The sequence below is a fragment of the Spinacia oleracea genome, chromosome 1 (genome assembly GCF_020520425.1).
Source record: "Spinacia oleracea cultivar Varoflay chromosome 1, BTI_SOV_V1, whole genome shotgun sequence".
Classification (NCBI taxonomy): Eukaryota; Viridiplantae; Streptophyta; class Magnoliopsida; order Caryophyllales; family Amaranthaceae; genus Spinacia; species Spinacia oleracea.
In genome coordinates, this window is record NC_079487.1 from 134,805,084 (window position 1) to 134,829,513 (window position 24,430).

General features: G+C 34.2%; 3 protein-coding genes across 7 annotated transcripts; 1 reads left to right on the plus strand and 2 right to left on the minus strand.

Annotated features, from left to right (window-relative positions):
- Nucleotides 1–430: 430 nt before the first annotated feature.
- On the minus strand, nt 431–3,756 carry LOC110794166 (OVARIAN TUMOR DOMAIN-containing deubiquitinating enzyme 4). The gene is made up of 6 exons (XM_021999113.2): nt 3,566–3,756; nt 2,184–2,305; nt 1,955–1,995; nt 1,735–1,833; nt 926–1,086; nt 431–721 (listed from the first exon to the last, which is right to left on the minus strand). Exons 1-5 carry the CDS (start codon nt 3,600–3,602, stop codon nt 942–944), a joined length of 444 nt encoding a protein of 147 aa, XP_021854805.2. The 5' UTR covers nt 3,603–3,756; the 3' UTR covers nt 431–721; nt 926–941.
- A 1,210-nt stretch (nt 3,757–4,966) lies between these two features.
- Nucleotides 4,967–7,366, plus strand: LOC130462065 (uncharacterized). Of its 4 annotated transcripts, none has more exons than XM_056830435.1 (4): nt 4,967–5,102; nt 5,500–5,899; nt 6,302–6,452; nt 6,865–7,366. In XM_056830435.1, exons 2-4 carry the CDS (start codon nt 5,537–5,539, stop codon nt 7,161–7,163), a joined length of 813 nt encoding a protein of 270 aa, XP_056686413.1. In that variant the 5' UTR covers nt 4,967–5,102; nt 5,500–5,536; the 3' UTR covers nt 7,164–7,366. The 4 variants fall into 4 exon arrangements, with proteins under 4 accessions (XP_056686413.1, XP_056686409.1, XP_056686405.1 ...); XM_056830431.1 differs by having other exon boundaries at nt 5,008–5,102; nt 5,391–5,899; XM_056830427.1 differs by lacking the exon at nt 4,967–5,102 and adding an exon at nt 5,184–5,249 and having other exon boundaries at nt 6,305–6,452.
- A 1,795-nt stretch (nt 7,367–9,161) lies between these two features.
- LOC110794174 (U-box domain-containing protein 45) lies at nt 9,162–15,195 on the minus strand. Of its 2 annotated transcripts, none has more exons than XM_021999124.2 (6): nt 14,936–15,195; nt 14,171–14,271; nt 13,415–13,600; nt 13,114–13,221; nt 11,371–12,563; nt 9,162–10,373 (listed from the first exon to the last, which is right to left on the minus strand). In XM_021999124.2, exons 2-6 carry the CDS (start codon nt 14,219–14,221, stop codon nt 9,530–9,532), a joined length of 2,382 nt encoding a protein of 793 aa, XP_021854816.2. In that variant the 5' UTR covers nt 14,222–14,271; nt 14,936–15,195; the 3' UTR covers nt 9,162–9,529. The 2 variants fall into 2 exon arrangements, with proteins under 2 accessions (XP_021854816.2, XP_056686424.1); XM_056830446.1 differs by having other exon boundaries at nt 14,659–15,179.
- Between the last annotated feature and the right edge of the window lie 9,235 nt (nt 15,196–24,430).

Consider the following 24,430-nt stretch of genomic DNA (forward strand, 5'->3'; position numbering starts at 1 on the left):
ACAGCAGGAAGTGGATCTGATCAAAAGGCGGATCGGGTTCGGATTCAGGCCAGGCTGAGACATAAAATCAGCTCGTGTGTCAGATCAAGATTCCGGCTGATTTTTTGTGCCCAAAAGTGTAGTTTTGTGTTACCCAAAACCCTTGAAATTTTTAAATTTTCGGACAGGGGCCGAAAATTTAGCCTAAAAATTCTGCCCAAACCGGCCAAAAGCCGGGCCGGAGCAGCGGGTCGGGCTCATGTCCATTGCTGACTTTTTTTGAAGAAAGAATGGTGCATGATACAACTTTTACATGCAACGCACAGCTTCATTAACTTTTATAAGCATTCAGTTTTATTTAAAGTGGACGTTAATTAAAAAGTATTGAGAATGTTGATTTTTAATTCAAACGGTTAAAAAAAATGAGTTGCATTCAGATGCAATAAAAACAATAGAAAATATGACCACGTATTTACGCCATAATTAATATTTTAGAATCATTATGATTTCCAAGAAGTTGTACAACTCAACTTAACAAAACAAAAAAAAAGCAAAAAAAATAAAAAAGTTTAGGAGAGAAAAAACTGTAAATATATAGATGCATTCCTCCGTAGTATAGTACAATATCAAGCAGATTAAAAGGATTTGATCATCACGTTCTAAGACCAGATTCCATTGTAGTCTGTAGACGCAACTCAGGCAAGTTTGTTCCAGCAAATGAGCAAAATAAACAGTATGACCCCTGGAAAAGCCGCAAAATTCAAGGGAAGATAAGAAAAATCAAGAATGAAGTTTTATCTTTTAAGGCACTTTGATTATTGTCTAAACTAAGATTGGTATTATTCTTTTTTTACTAGATTTAAGTTCCATTAATGAGGACTTGAAAGATATAAAAATGTACAGTGCCTTATTTTGTCTGAAAGAAGAAACAGGATAGAAATCATACCGATTGTATTAGGGGTTTATTTACACTTCAGTGCATCGTAATGACCGTAGCCGTGATAAAGAACACAAATTGGGTTCTGTCTACCATATTCTTGTCCATTTTCTGCTATGATTTTAAGGTTACTGGATTTCTTGTCAATCATGTAAACTGTGATGGACATCCTGAAGATGGAGGAACGAACGAAAAGTGTCAAAACAACATATTGATGCTAATAAGTTGACCAGGCCAAACCGCTAGTTAAGAACTTGAAACTTTTCTATATATATATTAAGTATATACTAAGCTTTGTTCTTTTCACCTTACAAAAATTACTTCCAAATAATATATGCACAGATATACTAAGCTTTGTTCTTTTCACCTTGATTTAGTTGTGAAGTTCACTTCACAACTAAATTAAGGCTCTGTTATATTCGACTTATTTCGATTTCAGATAATATAAGTTCATAAAAAGTTTTTTTCAGACATTTTCACATAAAAATAAGTTTATTTCAGACAAAATAAGTTTATTTCAGACAAAATAAGTTTATTTCAGACAAAATAAGTTCGGATAATATAAGTTCAGACAAAATAAGTCGAATATAATGGAGCCTAAGTTCAGATAAGGTCAATTGATCCAGAGAAAGTTTATAAGGGGTTTGGGGGTGCAAAGAGTGAAACCTAAATTTACACATAAAACCAGTAATACTCCTATTAATTAAAGAACCTTCTATGGAAAATGATCTCTTACTTTCACAAGCAGGGAAGAACAAAATGAATGATGTATACTCTGTTAAAGGGTATTAGCAGCCTATCAGGTGACATTTACTTACTTCAGAACATGTGAGGCCATGAGAAGTTCAGGTTCTCCTCCCCAAACATGACACTGTCTCATCTGACAGATGTATCTGTCAAACTCATCCTCCAGATACCTGAAAGTGAATTGCAGAGGAAATATCAAAATCTCGAGGCATCACAGCATAATACAATTCCAATAAGAGAGGTACAATAAGATGCATTGTGTATATTAAGGATATTTTTGGTAACAGTTACCATTCAGCATCTTTGCGTCTCTTGATCAGTTCATCAACAACCTGTGAACAACAAATAGATATTTCCATGAGGAAAAGAAAATAAATGCTACATTGCCACACAAACAATAGACTGCCTTATCACCGTGATAGAAAGATATACTTCCTTAGCCGTTTTCAGTAAGCCAAAACAAATGCTGATAATCATTCAGTTATTCACAAGACTTTCAAATGAATTGATTCTCTTCTACCTTGTCTCTAAGTTCATCTGCAAGTCTCTTTTGAAAGCTCTTACTTGGAGATGGCTTCCCTTGTATAATACAGGAACCATGGACCACAGCTCGAAACAAACAACTTCCATCTCCAGGTATACCTGGAAGAAATGCATGACAATGTCAAGCCAATAGCCACGATATAAAATGTTGCTAAAGTAAACAACATCCCATGCATGTCTTGCTGAGTCGTTGGTGGTGCAACGGATAAATGGATTTTTACTAACTTCATTTTTATCTCATAGAAGATAAAAACAACACGACCACACAACAGCATGAAGGTAGATCAGATAGCCCCACAATCTCAGAACTTCCTCTTCACACGGTCACACCACCACGGAGATTTTGGCATTTGACAACTTGGACAAGCCTAACATGAGCATTACTAGAGAGATTTTGATGAAAATGGTTGTGTGACAAACTTGTGATCATCCAAGAACTATCTTAAAATGCAAAAGGACAGATCAAATCCCAAGGCATAAACTATTTGGATTCTAATAATATAATGCCTGCCTTCATAAAAGTTTCAAGACACTGCTTTGCGGTGAAGTTCACAAGTAATCTTGCATATTATCACTAAGACCGACTAGACCAAATGGCAAAATGGCGAATCAAACTTCTTAGATTCCGCCTCAACCTCAATCACCCAACTGACTTCTTTCATCATTCGCTTGCTACATATATATGATTGTCCACTTATCGTACATTCGTACAACAAGCTTATATGCAACTCAATGCTCCTTCTATATCTTTCACCAAAGAATGACCAGTCTCAACTCAATTCTCGATCTATATACAACAAGATTATCTTACTTTGTTCACCTTTCCAAAGATCCCAAATTATAAACATAAAACAAAACACCAGTCCTGAGTCCCCCACACACAGAGCCACCTAGAAAGTTTCTATTAAACTAGAAATAAGTTGAAATTGAGCATACTTATTTTCATATTAAGAGGGAACTATCCGCATCTAAAAGTATCAAGATTTCGACAAAAATCAGTGAACACTATCCCAAGTTTCAAAATCTGCTACAATCAACCATTCCCCCACCCCCTGCCACGCAAAGGAATGAACAAAAAGAACCCTAATTCAAGATAAATTAGACATATTATTCACAGATAGTGTAACCTAAGTAACATTTGTACTCCTCTTGGATTTAGAAGTAACACACCATTGATAATTCAAGCGAACCAATAATCTATAGAGCTAATTTAACACATAATTTCCATAAAACACAGCCAATTACAGCAAAAAGAACCCCAAAAAAAACACCCAATTAAATCAAAATATTACTATATATTCAGAAATAATCAAACCCGGAAAACCCATAATGAACATAAATTATAAAATCACAACATACGAATAATTTGCAGTTGAGTAGTGTTGAAATCGGGCATTTAGTTACAGCCCACTTCCCAAATCATCAAACGGGGAGGGGAAAACCCCCCAACAAATTCAATCAATTTGTAATTTTTCCAAACAAATTTTAATTTTTGTGAGGTTAGCTAGTTTATTGAGGATTTTCAAAGTGATTAAAAATGAAAAATACTTTATGAATTACTAATGGACGAGAAAAAAATACCAGTAAAAAGGAGAGAGAATCGAATTCCATTGTCCTTTCTTTAGCCACCTTCAACAGCTGGTGCACGAAAAGTTTTAGGAATTTTAAAATTTTTGGAGCGAAAAAGGGAGAGATTGAGACTGAAGTAGGCTTTGAGTTTTTGAATCGGGTCTCGAAATTGAATCCCCCTAACTTGATAATCTGAATTGTCCTTTGTTAAGATATTACGGAGTAATAAATCTTACAAAATTCTAGAAAAATAATACGGAGTAGAAGTATATGATTGTATTATCTAGAACAACCTTATGAAAAATCTGGACCAAGTAACTCCTATATATATACCTTGTCTTTTTTATGAAGTACTCCAATAGGAATAAAATACAAAGTACAACATTTTACCCTTGCTCTTCATATTAGAACATATACATAAGTACCATCAATTTTTCCGCACCCAAAGACTTTGTGTTTTAACTAGTACCACCAATTTTTCCGCACCCAAAGACTTTGTGTTTTAACTAGGATGATACTCGGTTTTTTAAACTTTTACGGTGCAGAGTAATCGAGGCTACGATTTGTGAGACTATTTTATACGTTTGAAGAGGTTGTCCGAGTTAATCTCCTTAATAAACCAGTCAAACAAAAGAGATGAGAATTGGCCTCCTACCTAAATGATAGGTTGCATAAAAAATGCTTCTGATAATAAAAAAAAAACACTATTTTTCTTAGACAATAGGTTTTTTTTGTTGGACTGTCTAATAGCAAAAGTTAAGGATTTGATCATTTGACTCAAAATTTTGTATTTTTTCTTTGTTCCAAACTTATTGCATCTTTTTCTTTATTAAACTTGACATGAAGTTTTTCCCATGCATAGACAAAGTATAGTCATATAAAATTCGGTAAAATTTATCTTCATACATACTTCCATAGCATCGACCATTTTTCTCCAAAAAGAACATCAAAATTTATTTAGAACATGAATCAATTAGAGTTCAAAATGATTTATCAATTTTGATAAATTATACGTAGTACAATAGATTTAAATCAAAAATGCGAATTTGGGGTAGACATTTTATAGAATTTTTTTTAAAATAAAATACTCAAAAGTTACAAGTGTTATATATCACCGTTATTTTAGATAATGAGAATTAGTCTAACTTGGAATTTTATTTTCTATAATATAATTGAAAAACATTAGTTATCAATTCAAGGGTTCAGATATTAAAATCGTTCATTATCCAAATTTAGGGAGAGAGAAAAAGAATGAGGCTCAAACTAATTCGATTATTTGTAACATTTTCTTTGAATTCTTTCATCGATGCTGGAATTTGTAAAAAAGGTACATCTAGTTCTTTTAATTTAAATTTTAATGGTATTCACATTTTACTCTTAAAAGTTTTTGTACCTCTCATAAAATTTAAATCTCTTTCGATTCATGTTATGCAAAAAGAATAGGAATTATATTGATGTGCAATATAATTGACAGGTTCAAACCTCCCCTATCCCATTTGTAATCTATATTTTTCTTATGGCTTACTTGCACCAGAAAAAAAAACCATTATGTGAAAAGATTCAAAATGAAGAATGAAATGAATATAATTGTTTTGCTGATTGTTGATTTGTCCAGCAATAAAATTTCCCAAATCTATGGTTAACTATCATCAAAACATTTGTTGGAAGTGGAAATAAAGTAAATAGATATTGCGCGCCTTGACATGATTTGCACAACAATGTAGGAAGATATTGGTGCAAATAAAATTCTTCAAGATCAATATGCCACAAGCCTCAATGAGATCTAGACGCGGCCCATTACATGCTTGTGGAGTTTCAACACTAGCCATAGCCTTAAGCCTATATAAGAAAGCAATTGAACTTAATGGACCTATTGGTTCGGTTACAAGGCGAGTAGCCAAGTTAGGCTCGAAGGTGGTTAATCGCCCTTTGGTCAATTACATGGTTCTTTATCCATGGCTCGCGCTTCTTTTCGTTGTTGATGACCTTATTATATCGATAGAGAAAAGGTTGGAGACTCAATTCCCAACATTACGCCATATCTTTAACAAGATCGATAATCTTGTCGATAAGATTGAGAATTTTTCCAAGGAGCTTGAACACGCCATGGGGAATTTTACCAAGGTATTGTACTAACCCTTGAGTGGTTATATATACTACCTCCGTTTCAAAATGATCTTTATACTTTCTGTTTTAATTCGTTTCATAATGATATTTACATTTTGCTTTATTCTAGTTTTTGACACGAGAATTTACTACCTAACTCTTCTTACCCCCACAATATTTATAATTTTCACTTTTTTTTTTTTCATTTTTCTCTTACACTCACCAACCTTTTTACACACTTATCTTACTTTGTCCATATTTTATTACATTTATCTCTTAATATTTGTGCTAATAGTAACAATAAAGATCTTTATGAAATGGAGATAGTACTCAGTAATACTACGTACATTAGTATGTACTACGTTTATGAAATTGAATTGTTAAGAGTTTCTTACGAGTATATTGATGATTTTGGGAAAGGAGAACGCGGAAGAGAAGGAAATCAAGGTTGATACTAACTCCAATACTAACGAGCAACGTAACGAAAACAATTTAGCATCACCTATACAAGATGTGGTGAACACGAAGAACAATGCGCTTACTATTGGTGCCAATGAAGAACTTAATGAAGGTACATGAGTGATAAGTTATGTGGGAAACTGTTGAAATTAATAAGAGAATTTTAGACGTTTTTAGTTTTTCAAAGTTTTTCTATCGATTTTGGAAGGGAAAACTATGGAAAACTAAATGCTTCAACTATAACTATAAAGATTTCAACATATTTTCATACATTTACTCTTCTGTAGTTTTCTACTATGGAAAACTAAATACTTCAACTATAACTATAAAGATTTCAACATATTTCCATACATTTACTTTTCCGTAGTTTTCTCTTGTACTACGTAGTAATAAACAAACATGGTAAAACTGAGGAATTCTTATATTTATGCACTTTTGTTTAGTTTTCCTCATTAAAAGTAAGTTATCAAACACATTGTATATCTCATTCATCGCAATTGTACTTTTTACTTTTACAATTCTAGATTCGCCACTGCTAGTTGATGATTCTACATTATTGAAAAGCTTGTACAAGGAAACATTGGAGAAAGGGGTAAAGGAAAACATGAAATTTGAAGAGAATTCGCAAGGAGTTGAAAAAGATGTGAAGGAAAATAATGTTGCTAAAGATTATGTGAATGAAGCTATGATGAAACAAGATGTTCAACAACAAAGTGAAGAAACAAAGAATGAAATTAAGACCATGACTAAGGATGAACCTCCTTTGTTGGAAATTTTTGACTTTGGTTGGGAAATTCCGAAGCCAAAGAAGGTGTCGCATTAGAGCTTCATACAGATAATATATTCATACACATCACATAATAGATATGTGATGCTTGTAGCTTATACAAAGTGTAGAATAATGAAAATGTGTAATTCTCCCGTTAATATTCTATATGATCGCGGAGTAATAGATTTTTTATTTATTTTTTATCACTAGCTTTGAACTATTTTGTGATTTTATTATAGAACGAAACAACTTTTGTATGTTCAAGATTTTGTACTTAGCCCATACTAGACCAAATTAAGTACTATAATATAAAAAGAAAGACGATTTTAGTGGTGAAAGGCCATGGGAAGATACCGCCTGAGATCTATACTACGGAGTACATACTACTACTGTTAGAAATTCTTGTTGAAAAGTGCAAAAGCAAAGAGTGAAAAAGTGAGAAGGAGAAAAGTCTCGTATTGATAAAATACCAACTTTATTCCTTGTTTATATTTGGGGCTTGAGTGCAATACTTGTTTAAGAAACTGTGAGAGTGGTATGGGTGGACACATAACGCGAGTCGGCTGGCCGGGTTGGGCTCGGGCTGTGGTACTTGGGCTCTTGGGAATGAAGTTCGCGGACATGGGTGGGTTTTGCGGACCCGTTTATTCTTTTTGGTCATAAGTGGTTTTATTAATTCTTGTTGTAACAGTAAGAAGATTTAATCAACCCCCTAATGGCATTTATTACGAAATTTGTTCCGTTGTAACTGCTCCACTATTTACTTCCCGTTTTATGGTTGTTGTAGTTTCGTAACTCTCAATATATATTTCTCACTTCAATTTTCATAAACACATACACGGAAAACTGTAAACTTATTCTCTCTCAAATTCTCTATTCTGTTCTAGGCAAATATTCTGGTCTCCAATCGAGACTTGTGAGTGCACACATTCTTTGGTGTCGTGTCAACCCTGGAGGACAACCCCAATCATTCTACTACACCGGGGTAGCGCGGAATTGTCTTTAATAGTTCAGATCAGATCGTAACATCCAAATAAGTTGTTGTAATTGTTTTATTGCTAACAACTACTACATCGTAATCAGATCAACAACAAATCTAATGTCAATTTGGTAGGCTTCGTTCTTAAATCAAGGATAGGATAAGATAAGATAGGATAGGATAGAATAGAATAGGATAGGATAAATTATGATAAGATTTGTTGAAATGGTATGTTATACTAGTTGGATCACCCTATCGCTTGATCTATAACATATTGATAACTAAACCAAAGGCCATTACTTTGGAAAGGTGATGACATATTTTTCACGACATTCTAAGAGCTTGTTTGGTTCACATAGGAATTGAATTCCCATAGGAAGTTTATTTTCTTGGGGAGTTATTTCCCTTGTAAAATTCTAGGAAGTTGCTTACACTTGTTTGGTTGGCACAAGACATTCACTCTTCATAGGAATTGACATGGGAATTGTGACTTACCAAGGGAATAGTGGGTAAGCCACTTCCCATATCCATGGGATATCCAAATTCCCAAGGAAGTTATACTTCCCCCATTTTACCTATTTGATGTCAACCAAACAACATGACAAATGTGCAATTCCTAGGAAGTCACACTTCCCCTCTATTTACTTGCAACCAAACATCACCTAAAATGGTATACTCTGACATGGCTATGAATTTCAAATCAAAGGGATAGTGCAATGGATGCTTGAAGAACTTACTAAAGTCATCACAATATTCACAAACATGAAATCATTTTGTACCTCCAATTGCTTCTTTAATTTTGCTTCCTTGTCTACTCTTTTTTCCTTGGAATTTTTTGAACCCTTGATTCCTCTAATGTTCCTCGCAAATTAATGGCGTTAACAATTTTCGATACAACTAGGATCTCCATACATACATTCATACTCCGTACTTCATACAACAAAACTAAGGTTTTAAACAAAGTATTTGCAACAAAGAAATGAAGAATTGACCTTTTAGTTATAATGCAAGTTCTTCCTTTCTGACTCTATAAGACAATCTCAAAAAGAATCCATCCACGAAAAACATTGGTCTAGAGACTGTCAAAAGTATCTGTAAAATCAATTTTTGACACCAACAAAATTACGCAACAGAGTAATACTATTACCTCATCCAAGAATGAAACCTTGGGGTATTTCTAAGGTGAAACTAATGTACTACTGTTACATGGATTTCTTCCCTTTCGACCAACGAAAGGCGAAAGTAAAAAAAAAAAAGGAAAACGATGCGTAAATTACATTGGTGGGGAAGCTGTACATCTCTTCTTCTGTTAAGAAGACTCAAAAATGGTAGCTGCCCATAAGAACAGGGCAAATGAAAAGACTATAAGAAGATACAAGATAAAATTTACATCATCCGAACATGAAAACGGGCCAAACTGTTGAGGAAAATCCGGGTTTTTCTAACACTGAGGACCCGAGTAATTCTTTCTTTTTCCGAAGAAACTAAATGTTTTTCCCAATTTCCTTCGCGAAATTGATTTACCAACAGACTGTGTTTCAAGAACAGGCCGTACCTTCTCACTGATGGATTTACTTAATGGCTTCAGCTCCATTTGTTGAGCTTCAGCTACGAATTCCCTCACAGAAGGAGACCTATGTACTTGTGGAGGAGATGAATCCCGTTGCCTCTGTTCCCGGAAAAGCATCAGAAGTTTTTGAGCCTTTTCTCTCCCTCGAGCTGTCCCGTTAACTTGGATTGATACCAATGTCGGAATTACCCCTTCTTGTAAAACCATTTGACAGCAACTGTCATTCCCGTTACAAAGAATCAACAGACACGAAACTGCTTGTTCTTGCTCGATAGGCTCACCCATGTCCATAATCGATGCAAGTGCACCAACAAGACCAGGTGCTGATGTAACTGCATCTTTTGCTGTATTGTTTGATGCTAAGTTTATGAGAACTGCTATTGATTTTTCGGTCCATGTTTGATCTCTTGGTTCAACCAAAAGAAGAAGTAGACCGTTGATTATACCAGATTGGAGGAGGTTAGGGATGTTAGTTGGGCAAGTAGAAATGTTGAATAGGGCGTGAAGGGAATCGAGCTTCGATTGTGGATCGGTTTTGCCAATAAGAAGTCTGATTAGGAAGGAGACTGCTTTGCTTGAACCTATAACGGGTTTTGCTTCATCGAGGCATGAAAGGTTTAGATAGAGGGCAGCTGATAATCCTTGTGAATCAGGTTCAGTGATCATCTCCTCTAGCAGAGGAACTACCCCTGCGGCTAACATTAATTCCTTGTTTCTGTAACAAAAAGAAAAATAAATTTCATGAGCCGGGATTCAACAATAGATCACTCTTGCTTTTACATGAGCATATTTCAATAAGGCTTATGTTTGTTTTGACGGAAAACACTTTTCCGGAAAATGATTTTCCCATTTTTCTTTGTTTGTTTTGTTAAGGGTGGAAAACAATTTTCCCAAAGGGGGAAAACCAACTTTCCCTTTGAAAAGAAGGAATGCCACATTTTCCACTCTAATCCCCCTTTCATTTCCTTTTCTCTCCTCTCACTCTCACTCTCATGTTCATTTTCTTTATAAGTTTCTTGTAAGGAAAAAAACAAAGGAAAGCTATTTTCCCTTGATGTTTTCCGTTGAAAATCATTTTCCTTTAAATTTCCTTTGAAAATGTTTTCCATTGAAACAAACTGAGCCTAAATGATAAAATTCTGACAGAAAATTAGAATATCCATTGGGTGCTTTTGAACATAGAGAAACCAAACAACCCATGAAAATGACATTTGTAGACCAAAGGATAAAAAATAGATGAATATGCAATGCAAATTCTGTAACATTACATGATAACACATCCTAATATGCAAATAATTGATGTTAGATTATGGAATTATTATGATGCAAGCATCCCCGCTTTCAAACCTTTGATTTTGAAACTTAAGTGCTTATTACAAGCCATATATACGGAGTAGCACTTAAACTATAACTAATAAATCTTAGAAATTTTAGTGGCCTCTTCTTTTCAAAGCCACCACTAAGTTTTCAAGAGAAAAGAGATTTGAGGGGTTTCAGCTTACAGTAACAGTAAATATCAAGCAACGCAAGCTTACAAAGGTTAACCAAGTGATGTACGCACAATTGGTTACATTGGTATCCAAGATAAAGCAGAAGATGTATTCAAAAAGTCATAGGACAGAAAATAATTAAAGAACCCAACTCATTATATTTACACAACTAGATGTTCCTATGTTTCCAAGTGGATATATAAATCACTGAAGCAGACATACCTGTTGTTGTTAACAGCAAGGTTGAAGAGTGCCATTGCTCCCCCTTCCAAGGCCAAACTATTCCGTTCACCGAGTGCAGACTTAAGAAATCCTACAAGCACTTCAACAAACCCATGAGCACCCATGAACATCCTTGCTTCATCATCATCTTTTAACAACCGTCTTATATGCTCGACGACTTTCAACTTGGTTCTCAAGTCATCTTTTCCTTGTAAAACAGTAAAAAAGTTTTCACATACACCAATAACATTCTCATCACTCTCTTCCTGCTCACCAGAACAACTTTCACCTTCATCCCCTTCTATCTCTTCAATGGTGTCACTTTCAAGGGGTACCACCTTGACCCCTTTCAAGTTGCCTGAGTAGCTACTATCCTCAGACCTACACTGAGTTGACTCACAATCCGACAATGCAAGCCTCCAGTAGTTGAGATCAAGAGTATCTGGGGGCCCACCAGGAATAAGCACCCCGTTTTGCTCACACCAGCTAGCAATAAGGCCTTTCACACAATAATTAGGAGTAACGCATCGATGAGAGAGCTGTTGCTGAGTCTTTGGACAAGTGTTATGCCCGTCGTTGAACCACTTCTCAATGCAAATCCTTTCATATGTCTGTCCAGATGCAATGATTACCGGGTCATACATGAGCTGCAATGAGATTGGACATCTGAGTTCTTCTGGTGGGATGGGTATGTGATCGGATCTCCTATTTGTCCTAAACGAGAAAGATGGTTTGAAGTTAAAAGAACCGATTTTTGACAGCTGGCGGTCAAATGCCGCCCTCCCGTTGAAAGCACCAACACCGTCCTCGGTAGATCCTTGAACAGTGGGTGAACAAGGTCCCGAACCTTGTGAATCCTGATCATCACCAAGGTCACTTCTAAACAACTTTGAATACTTCCGCATGAGAAATAAAAGGTAAGCTACAATTGATTCTTTTCGCTTATCTTCCTCTATTCGAGCTTTCTCTATGAGTTTCTTGAGAGACCTTCGCTCAGCAAGAGCAGCCCGAGAAGAAGTTATGCCAAGCTTAGATGCCGCTTGGTGGAAAGACTCGAGTTCGCTATTGTCGCTAAAACTGTCATCGAATTTTCTACCCAGCTGAAGCAACGCAATTATGTCATCACCAACTTGTTTCTCTGATGGATCAAGGGATAAAACAGTCTCCTCCAGTTCAGTGACAATCTCCTGAACCTGCAACAGGAAAGATTAAAAGAGAGGGCATTATTCACATATTACAAAAGAGGATGTTCAAGACAGAAATAACATCACTTACTCAGAACACTTTTCATAACAAAGATGATTAGTTAGGTCAAAAATACAGGAAGACATAAGGGCGCAAGCCATACCGAAAGTAAAGATTCACGCTGAAGGGTAATTGAGTAGTGAAATTACCAACTTCAACTGGAGTGAGTAACTTCTCAGAAACCACTAGTATACTCAGGGCCAGATATTAACATGAGTGTAGACTTATAGTTGCTGTAGATGTTGCTCTTAGAGTTTGACTACAACTAAAAGAACCCTAAATGGCAACCCATTAATCTATCAACTACTTCCTTCTAAATCCATAGGTAACCAAGTTAGGTATTGGCCTTAGATGCTAAGTTTGTAGGAATTGCAGGAGTGCTTATAAAGATTTGATGATGAAACTCAAATAAAAGGTTTTCGCATCACAATTACAAACTATCTATGAATAAAACAGCAAGAGAAAAACAGACAATGTGATTTGAAATAAAGGACCAACCTGACAACCAATAGATTGTGGAACAATATCTTCCACCCGTCGAAGACTGTCTATAAGTGTGCATTTCATCTTCTCAAACTTCAAAACAACAGAATCTCCAGTAATGGCCTAGAACACAACAATTACACTGTCAGAATATTCATGATAAGTAAGATTACCACACCAATACCTCTATGCCAAAAAGGACATGACAAAAAGATTGGAACAAAAGTTAATGATTCAACTAATTACTTCTGAAATTCGGATTTTGTAAAAGGATTGTCAAAATATTATGATATCCAACAACAAGAACTCAACATACCAGATACAGTTTGCTACACTCTGAGCAATGTTGTAAAAGATTTCTGGCCTTCTCAAGTGCTACATGGAGAGAACATAATGCCTGGATTCCTGGCCTACTGCGTGGGCGTGCTGCTTCTAGAGCAGGAAAGATGTTCAACACTTTACAGTATATATTGGATAAAAGCTTGCACATTCCTCCATGTAACTGCAAAGAAACAAAATTTGTCAAACAAAAGCCACCTAACATTTCATACAATAGAAATCCTGCAGAAAACTCCCAACTTCCAGAAATTAAACTTTCTTCAAACTCAGAAAAGAAGAGATTGAATAATTCATACAGCAAATGGTACTGCAATACAGCCAATTGCTCCATTCACCCATCCCATCTCACACACGAATAGAACAATATTACACCTCTTTAGACAAACTAATGAACGCGATTACATTACTCATCACCAAATAGACTAATCTGCGCGCCAACAGGCCTGAATTCACCAATCTTTCCAATTCTCAACATCACATACATCTAAAGTACCGCCACAATCATTTGAGGTTCTACTGCGAACATATGCCATTGCAACCATCCAATGTAACTCATAACTATACACCACCAAAGACACCTCAAATACCACCACACCTATCTAAAAACTCTATTATAGCTCCCTGGAAACGACTTTCCCAAACACGACAATTAGAAAATAACTTAAAAGCAGGAATACATTATCAGATATTGGAAGCTCAATCTCAGGAGTTTCATATAACGAAAAGAACAAACCTTGGCATCACTTATTGCAAAAAGATTTTCTTCCAGCTCTGCTGCATCCATATTTTCCAACTATTTTCTACAATATTATTGCCCAACTCTAAACCTGCAGTCTGGAAAAATCAATGAACAAATCAGTAAACAAATTGATGGATGAATATCAAAGAAAAACAACCCCAAGAAAGGAAACTTTCAACATTTTTTGACATTAATAACTCTAACAACCTCAGATTAATACTAAAAACAATTAACAGAACCCGTTATTCGTAATCTGAATTTTAGCATTTGTGAGCTGAAAATTAATTGGGTGATATTGTAAAAATTGAAATATGTCTCAAGATTGAAAGATTTGCAGATTTTGAGAATTCTCACAACACCAATAACATCTTGAAAATTTGATAATCATTTTCATGAATAAGAATTAAAACATTTAAGACAAATTTCAATCAGACATTTCATCAAACATCTGGCGTTCATATTATCAACAACAAAAAATCAACCTGATAACAGCCAAGATCTTGAAAATGAACAAGGGGGAGCTTACAAATTCTGGAGAGAGGAAAATACCCAAAAAGTGATTTGAATTTGAATTTTTACAGGTTGATAAAAATAACCCAGAAATTAAAAATAGCCAATGAAAATGTCATTGCCAAAACGCGGGATGAAAACAAAAAAAAAATAGAAACTTTCCCCAAAATACCCAATCAAAAACCGGCAAAAATGGACAAATTCTAATCCCATACAACCGAAAAAATAGGGTTGTGAAAGATTGATTACCCAAAAAAAGCGGACGCGGCCAAGGAGGCTTCATAAACGAGCTAAAAAAACTAAAATAAAGCTGTGTCAAAAATTCAATAGAAAAAAACCCAGGAACAAAAAAGTGAAATTAGGGTTCTTATGATCTAATTTAGATGAATTATATAGAATTAAATCTGAGGTGAGATTGATCAGTTGAAGAGGAGATATAGAGAGAGAGAGAAAGAGAGAGGAGGGAGGGAAAGGTAGTGCTTGTTTTTGCTCAAGCCTCAATGCCTTTGAATATGCTTAAGCCGTAGTTAATGGGAAGGAATATTTTAAAATTACCGGGTATTTATTTTTAAATTACCAAGTGCGGAATACGAAGTACGGAGTATTCAACTCCAAAAGGTCTTGTGCGCACAAGGTGTACAATAAATTTATTGTGAATAAGAATTTGTGATTCCACTATACGGGTACTTATACTCCAATTTGTATTCACCTTCTCTTCATACTTCATGTGTTTCACAAACAAATCACAATAGATGTACTCCGTATTATTTTGACTTTTTAACTTTAATCATCAATATCAGGATACACATTAATAAAAATATTTAAGTTATATATTTTGATAGTAGCTCAAGAATAATACTCAAGGGTAGAAATATGGCAAACATAATTTTAAAATCTTATTTTGGTTTAATTTAAAATTTTCTTGTTTGGTCTTACTTAATCTACATTTTTTTACTAAATCTTTTTGTACATTACATATTAGAAAAAGTTGTTATCAAATGGAGTCTTATTGGGTTGTTTTGATTTCAAACGTGTCATTTGCATGTTTTTGTTGGCATAATCTATTATGTTTGCAAACGGGAACAGGAAGATCTAATTTGATCAAGTTTGAACCTTTTTTTTTATCTACTATACTGGGGTGATTCTACCAAAATTTAGTAATAAATTCATGGAATGAAGTGAATAAAACAAATTTAGATTGCATTCAGAAAAGCATAGGGGGATAGTCAAAACCTGTAACCTTTTCCTTCTCCGGTTAGAGTTACCGTAAAAAGGAGGTAATTGGTCTTATAAGAAATTGTTAAAAAGAAAAGTTTTTAGATACTCCGTATGACTTGGTTATCCAGGGCACGTCATTTTTGCCAATTTAACCTTACATGAGACAATCCGAATTATTTGAAGTAAAATAGATTTTAGATTAATAGATTAAGGATTTAATGTGTATTATATTCACGTGATTTCACTAATCTTAACTAAAACTTGTCGTGTATAAATTTGTTTCAAATACACCAAACTTATCTGAAAATATTTTAGTTGCAAATTGAGCGTAGGTTAATTTAATTCTATGAACTCAAGTCATGTTTTGTTCACTTTGTTTTCACTTATTTTGTGACTAATACGGAGTAAGTTCATACGAATATGTGGTTTTAAAGTCTCATATAAGGGTCAATAAGGGTTAGCTCTGTTTTGTTCACCTTGTTTTCACTTATTTAAGGAAAAATAAGTTCAATTAAGTTAACAATAGTTTATATAAGATAAGTTCATGAAAAATAAATGAAAATTAGGTGAATAATGCACCATTAGCCAAGTTCAATTCACAACTAATTAAACACATTCTGGTAGTTCAATTTACAACATGTTAAAAATGTTTAGATAAATTCAATTGAGTTCTAGTAACTTAAGACATGTCAAAATCATTTGAACATAATTAACTCGTGTACCTTTTAATTTCTATGAACTTAAAAAAAATGGTAAACTTTATAAATATTATCTTGATTTATACTCCGGAGTATATGATAACATGTACTACTAATATTTTTTAAAGTTCTTTACGTTTTGTAATATGTTTCAAAGTATGAAATTTTGACCAAAAGTTCTTACTATTTATATACTTTCATACATCAAAACGTTAGCATGTAAGATCATCTTAAATTAGTCTATGTACATATTGTCAGAATATCAATTTTTTATTAAAAAAAAATCAGTTATACAATTAGATTTATTACTCTATAGTAGTTAAATATTACATTGAAATTCGTATAAATAGTAAGTATAAACATAATAGAGATATTATCCATATTTCGTAAATATAGGTGATAATAAGATACACAAAGCAAAACTAAAACTATACTCTATATTTTATCAAATCATGTGTGTTAAATAAGCATGAAAAGTCAATAATTACTCTATATGGTCTTTTATAGTCCTATGGTTAGGGAGAACAATCTCTTGCATCTTCCTGATTGGGCCGACAATTGCCGACCTCCACGTTTGTCGTTTTGTAGATCGATCTACTATTTTAATGGGAATTCAATTTCACTATTGCCCTATGGAACGGGCAAGTATCCTCTACTTTTCTACAGTCTATAATTGTGAAAAAGTGTTATAATTTGGAACACAATTTTACTGCTCACTTTGGTTAAAAGGAAAGGTTAATAATTGGTTGTTTTTCTTTTGGTTGTAACTACCTGATTATTGGGGTCGGGTCGGATCAAAGTTGGTGTGAGTCAAAATCAGGTCGAGTTCTGAAAGGATTGCTTTAAAGTTTAAAGCAAGTTGTGGGTCAATATTATTTTGATTAGAACTAGTTGATTGGGCAAGGCAGGTCGGGTCAACGTCGGTGCAAGTCACAACCAGGACGAGTCATGAAAGGATTACATTAAAGCAAGTCGCAAGTCAATATTCTTTACGTTATAACTACGTCATTATCGGATAAGGCTGGTCGGATTAGCGTCGATATGAGCCATGAAATGATCAGTCCAAAACAGGTCGGATCGATAAAAAGGTCAATAAACGTACGAGGATAAATAAATAAATAAATAATTGATATTTTATTCTTCAGTTTCTAAGGGGGTGAGAAATTTATTGAAAAAAGTGTTACAAATTTGAAACACAATTTTTCTGTTCACTTTGGTTAAAAGGGAAGGCTAATCATTTCTAGCTTGTTTCTTCTTTTGGTTGTGCTAATGATGCAAGTTCGTGATTCAATGATGTGTTATTGTGTTGTTGTTGTACGACTTGTAAAGGTTAAATCAATGTTTGAAGAACTAGTTAATTAAGCTAATTTTAAATTTTAAATTTTAAATTAGAAGGTTTACTTGATCTTATTATCTCATAAATGTCAAAATGTTTTTAACGTGATTATTTCACGGTCAAAATATAAAATAAGATTAACCTCATGGGTCCACGACCCCACACAAATAAATGTACATAATCACTCTTCTTTCAATTTGTTTCACACTATTTGTCATTTATATTAGATGTATTTTACATTGTGTTGTGTTTTTTAACAATTTTATGATTGCATATTAAACCCAATTAGCTTTTAAAGTGCTAAGTAATGAGAGGTAACGAGCATTTATACACGTACATGTGTTGGTATAGTCATCAGCGTACGCACGCTGCCACGCTGGTGCACCACATACTCGAGCCCTTGCATAATTGCTTTTTTTTTTTTTTAATTTCTTTGACAAATAACCACGTACAATAGCAATACAAGTTACAATCTGAGATATATAACTTCATATTTAAACATGTGACGTATTATACACATATCCTCATTATTGACTACAGTGCCGGACTACTCCTTAAGATATTTATTGTTCCGGGGTTGAAACGATGGAAGGAGCGTCCTTGATGTCTTGAGTTCCGATCACGTACGGTGCCTGCAAGATGAACTCCGGGCCAAGGGGGGGTCCCCGAGGCGGAGCCTCCGACGCTCAAGTCAGTACAATTGATGTATAAAATGAGGTGTTTAGGGGAGAGAGAGAGTAGGGTGGCTTCTCTAGGGTTAGAGAATGACCCCTTTACCTTGCCCTTTGAGGGGTATATATAGTGCCTTTGTTGGGCCTTTGAGGCCTTGTAAGGAATATTGGGCTTGAGTGGATTTTATTGGCTTTTAGGTTAAAATGGTGGGCCCATTTTAACAACCCAATATTTATGATTGCATTTCGAATGTATAGTTAAGTAACTCGTACTTGGTATAATAGGTTTCTGATAACCTTTTAAAAAGTGTGGTTGTATTTAATGAAATAACTAGACATGTACTTTTGCGGTTATGTCTTAATATCCTTAATTAAGATGGCCGTACAAGTCCCACATGAACACTACGCCGTAGTACAAGAACCAAATTAACTACACATGAAATTGAAAACTACACATAATAACACATGTACTTCGTGAGTTTGTGGACATGAATTTAACACGAATATATGTAACTACAGTAGTATACAGTATAGAGTATCATTTATATATATATATAGGGTATTACTATTTGACACCCGATTTTACTAGAAACGGGAAGGGGGAGGAGGCGGTTAGAGAGAGAAAGGTGGGTAGGTTAGAGAGGGTAGGGTAAGAGGGTTGTGGACTTGTGGGTTACGTAAGGGTAGAAACAGGGTTTCACTTAGTAAAACACGGATGTCAAATAACATTACACATTATATATGGGGTATATCTACGAAAGGTACTTATTAGTTCCGTACTACTGTACTTAATTATATATGGGGTATGCACGCGATGGTGATTGAAGCTGAATTTGGTAAGGAGAACCCGTGTTCGATCCACCGCAACAACAATTGAGATTGGACTGGAACCTATCCACTCAAAACTCGTCCTGAATCCGGATTAGCCCTAAAGGTGGACCAGGTGCTAACACAAAAAAAAAAAAAAAAAAAAAAAAAAACTAATGAACAACGTTCAAAATGTGAAGTACTGGCTAGTACCTATATATATGACCATATGTCAAGGTAGTAGGTACCTATAAGTGGCTCGATCTCGAACATGAGCTAATCGAGGCGTCGTCCCTCTCACATTATGTACACGGGTTTTTCTTGCTCACCTCGTTTTTTCTTTTTCTTTTTCAGTAAGTAAGATACACTGTAAAGCTAAACAAGTCAAATCCTCTCAATAGCGTGACCAACTCTTATTGTTACAAGTCTTACAACCCATTTGTTGCATGCCATCACTACAAGAATTTGTATATTTAACGACAACATAATTACGACAGGTCAAAAATCTCGTCGCAAAAGTCTTTTGCGACAGGGCAAACAACCAAACAATGACGGGAATAACCGTCGCAAATGTCTTTTACGACGGATTTACGACGGCCCCCCTTTTATGACGGGTTCGCAACATGAAATCCCGTCGTTAATCAACGATTATTGGCCTTTCACGACGGGATTTCCCGTCGTTAATAGTTCAATTTCTTGTAGTGCACATTGCATCAATAAGCGTACTCACACTCTCACAATTGTACTTAATAACTTTAATATAGACATATAAATACAAGTACGGATCGATCGAAGTAGTAACGTAATTATTTGATGATTTTATGATACGCGTATGTACATATCTACTTATCTAGCTAGAGATGGAGTAGTAGTCATTTAAGTTTTGATAAAATCAACGCAAGGACTTTGTGTGATTCAATCTGTATCTAAAAATTCCTTTTGGATGGAGGATGCATTCAATGATCGGTATGATGCTTAAAGAAGTACGACTGTACGAGTATATCACAATTAAGACGGCCGTTAATTACTATATTCGTAATAGATTAATTAATGTTAATTTAACTTTGATTTGGCTATTAGAGTTAACTTAATTTTAAAGTTGGATATTAAAAAATGTTAGCAAATGATCGAATACATTGAATCCGTACATTGAATTATTCATGGTGAGCGAAGTTCCTAAATCGGATCTTTCATACGGAGTACTCCGTAGTAACTAGTACTCCGTATAAATAACATATTTTTTTTAAATTTTATGTACATTCATTCTATTCGACTTATTTTATCTGATCTTATATCATCTTAAATCATCTAAAGTTCTAAACCATTAACTCATCTTAATTTATCTGAAGTTATGAATTTATTTTATGCGAAATAATTCATTTGTGCATAAAATGAGTAAAAAAACTTTAATTTATCTGAACTTATTTCAACTTAAATATATATTTTTTTATTTTTAAAAATACTTGAACTTATGTTATCTAATCGTGCGTACAATTTTAATTTGTCAACTTCTCATTACCTAGCATATATTATCAATGTTCTAGCCCCTCGATTTAGGCGGAAATAAGGTGAATAGAAATAACATTATTTAGGCCAACCCATTATGCTCACATACTCGGGGTTTTCCAAACCATATTTTACTTCATACTTTGTATTGTATACGTATTTTATACTACGTATGAAGTACTCCGTACTCCACTTGTTTTAACTGTGTGATTTTTTTGGATTGTTGAATGTGAATGGGGCTTTAAAAATGGTGAGGTGGAAAAGACACGGTTGACTGTTGAGCCGCGGGTGCTGCCACGGAGGACTACAAAACACTGAAAATTAGTACTGTTTTCTTATTATATTAATTAATTAATGCTGTATTTCTGGGAAATTTTCAAAAAATAAAATAATATTTTTAAAAAGTGCACGGTTGTAGTCCACGTGGGGTAGTATCTGGCCACTTGATGCGTTGAACAACACAGGCACAGCTAGTTCGTTGTTCGTCGATAAATAGGAGTACGTACGTAGCTTTCCTTTTTCCAAAAAATCTGACTGTAATCACCCTGGATCCGTGATTTACGGTTATACCCACTCCACTGTTTTTTTATCCTCCCATTCGGCATTAAGGTGAAATTCTATCTGTCAATTGTTTTTTTTTTTTTTTTGACAGAATGTTAAAACACGTTTGCCCTAATTGCTTCTTTAATTTGGTCGACATTAAGTAAAATCCAATTATCCATAGTCCGATACTAGTTTGAATCCTCTGTCCCATTATTATGTCTCATTCTTTATACAAGTATCACTTTATTCTATTAATCAAAAAAATTGACCAATAAAATGAAATGGTATAGTGAATGCAACACAATACTCTAATTATGCGATATAATGTCCTGTTGGTCAAAATAAGAAAATTAACGGATGAAATAATTTACTCCCTCCATTTCTGAATCAGTACAATGACAACTTGATTGTCCCACATGCCATATATTGTGCCAATACATCACTTTTGGCTATCAATATGTTTAATTGTGACATAGTAACATTTATAGAAGTTTAACATTTATGAAAAACATACACAGTGGCTAATTCATCAACATATCAAATAGTGTCAAAATTAACATATAAATAGTGTTAAAATCAAACTATAGCACTTATTAAAACATAATCCGAGAATACCGAAATTTATTCTAGTTGCAAATTAATTTGAATGTGTTGATTATTCTTAGCCGAATTTAATATATTTGACCATCAATATATTTGATTGTGGGATACTCTGTAATGAAATTTATAAAAGTTTGATATTATGAAAATATACACAATGGCTAATCCATCAACATATCATATAATACCATAATTTTTTATATACTAGCAAAAAATTCAAAACTAACATAAAATTAGTGTCAAAATCAAAATGTTACACTTATTTAAAACAGAAGCCTGGAATACATAAATTTATTCTAGTTGCAAATGAATTTGAACGTGTTGATTATTCTTGGTCGAAATTAATTTGGTGTGAATTGATTGATGTTATTTACTCCTACATAAGGAGACTAGTGAGTAGTGACCTTGATTTTGTTCCACAAGTATCATCTGTCCCAAAAGTTGGATGTTCATGTCATGTGGGTGTGGCCATATATATGGGGTCAGCAATCACCATTGTCCAGTGCTTTCAAAGCTAACCCTTTTGTTTTGTAACTACAGCAAGCAAGTAACTAGCTAGCTAGCTAGCTAGCTAGTCTCCATCATTTTACTTTGTTTTCGATCTGTCAAGATGGAACTATATATTGCGCGTCTAGTGGTTATGTTGCCCACTTTTCTGAGTTTAAGAAATTGATGTCTGATAGAGTATAAAACTAATTTTAGGTTTTAATCATCAACTTAAGTTTTTGGTTAAGTTGGTTCTTTGACATGGTATCAGAGCCAACGTGACGCAAAGGTCACGGGTTCAAATCTCATCCACCCATCCTTTCAAAGTGGAATATGTCGCGTTGGGTATGAGGAGTCCTATGCTGCATCCACACTTCAAGCCCAAAGGGCTTTCATGTGAGGGGGCGTGATAGAGTATAAAACTAATTTTGGGAATCCAACCATCAGCTTAAACTTTTGGTTGAGTTGATCATTTGACAATGTCAAGTATAACGATATAGAGGATGCGTTCTCCTTACTTAAAAAAAAAAAAAAAAAAAAAATCAAATTTTAGATTTAATAAGTCCGGATAAATTGCAATCAGATTTATAAGCTTAACCAGTTTCAATCAGATCTATCTTGTAAGTTGACTCTCTTAATTTTACTCTCTTGCAACCAGGTCGGACCGGTCCTATAGGTTTCAATCAGATATGATTAGGTCGGATCAGGTCCGATACGTTTCAATTAGGTATGATAATATATATCCTATATATCCTATTAAGTAATCAAGTTTTAACCAGTCCAGCCCAGTTCAGATAAGTTTAGATTTCATCCCGTAAAAAGAACGCTTCATAAAATGAGTTGAACTTTGTAATGCGCTCAGAGTAAAACCTATTAATGTTTCTTTGAATGTTTGCTAATTACATCACCATATAGGATCTATGTTAGTAGGTCATAGTCGTATGTTTTTCTTTTTGGTGATTGTTTAATTACAAGGTTTAGGCCGCCTAATGTTTGTAGTATTGTTTTTGTTTTTAGGTAAGTATAGGAGGCATATAATAATTTATAGTATATACATTGATCTCGATGAGGTTATTAGTTCCTTAAGTGGATGAGATTATTGTAACAACCATGTTAGGCTATTATCGACTTTTTTTTTTGTTGTTGTTGTAAATGAGTCTGAAGGGAAATTAAATTACAAATGAAAGAAGGAGGTTCAATTATGTGACCTGCCTGACTTAGACATACCCTTTCGGTCTTTCGGTTTATAATCACTAGGTCAAGTTCTCATTGGCTAAGAAGAACGCTTATGTTGGGGCAATTCCGTCCACTAGGCTATTATTATATGCTAGTTCAAATTGAAAAAGAATTTGAATCCAGGTCTCGACTTTGAGTTAACTTTAAAAATTTATTGAGAGTTTACATGTTAAGTACGTGATTCATCCATTAACAAAATATATATAATGGCACATGATAAGTCTAGCCTGAATGGACCAGACCCGAGCTCCAAAAATTTATAGTGTAAATTTAATTTTGCCCCTTATACTATAATAGTAGTATAATTATATAAATTTCATATTATATTAATTTATTCTTCTACTATCCCTCTAGTTAAATTCTTCGCGATCTGCCACTACCCCGTGATTATTCCGAATTGAACATAAGGCAAGAGTCTTGACAGTCCCAAAAGTTTAATTTTTAAAACAAATTAATTTGGAAATGATGTTATTATTCAAATGGTAGGGGCGTAGGGCATATCATTTTGGATAACTAATGCCTCAAATCAATTTCTCAAATGCAGATAGTATCATAGTACATTAGTACTCCTAAAAAGACAAATTGAATAAATAAATAAGCAACAAAAAATGCTGGCCCTATAGTCTTTTCGTGACAACAATAC

Bases quoted from the DNA above. Each gene is read 5' to 3' on its own strand.
- LOC130462065 (XM_056830425.1), top strand. From the start codon at position 5,230: ATGTGCAATATAATTGACAG. The intron at 5,250-5,499 runs GTTCAAACCTCC...ACAACAATGTAG, and splicing joins ATGTGCAATATAATTGACAG to GAAGATATTGGTGCAAATAA. The intron at 6,453-6,864 runs GTACATGAGTGA...TTACAATTCTAG, and splicing joins CAATGAAGAACTTAATGAAG to ATTCGCCACTGCTAGTTGAT.
- LOC110794166 (XM_021999113.2), bottom strand. From the start codon at position 3,602: ATGCCCGATTTCAACACTACTCAACTGCAAATTATTC. The intron at 1,996-2,183 runs GTAGAAGAGAAT...TGTTGTTCACAG, and splicing joins CAGATGAACTTAGAGACAAG to GTTGTTGATGAACTGATCAA. The intron at 1,087-1,734 runs GTAAGTAAATGT...CTCCATCTTCAG, and splicing joins ATGGCCTCACATGTTCTGAA to GATGTCCATCACAGTTTACA.
- LOC110794174 (XM_021999124.2), bottom strand. From the start codon at position 14,221: ATGGATGCAGCAGAGCTGGAAGAAAATCTTTTTGCAATAAGTGATGCC. The intron at 13,601-14,170 runs GTTTGTTCTTTT...GTTTCTTTGCAG, and splicing joins TTGCAATAAGTGATGCCAAG to TTACATGGAGGAATGTGCAA. The intron at 12,564-13,113 runs GTTGGTCCTTTA...TTCCTGTTGCAG, and splicing joins CACAATCTATTGGTTGTCAG to GTTCAGGAGATTGTCACTGA.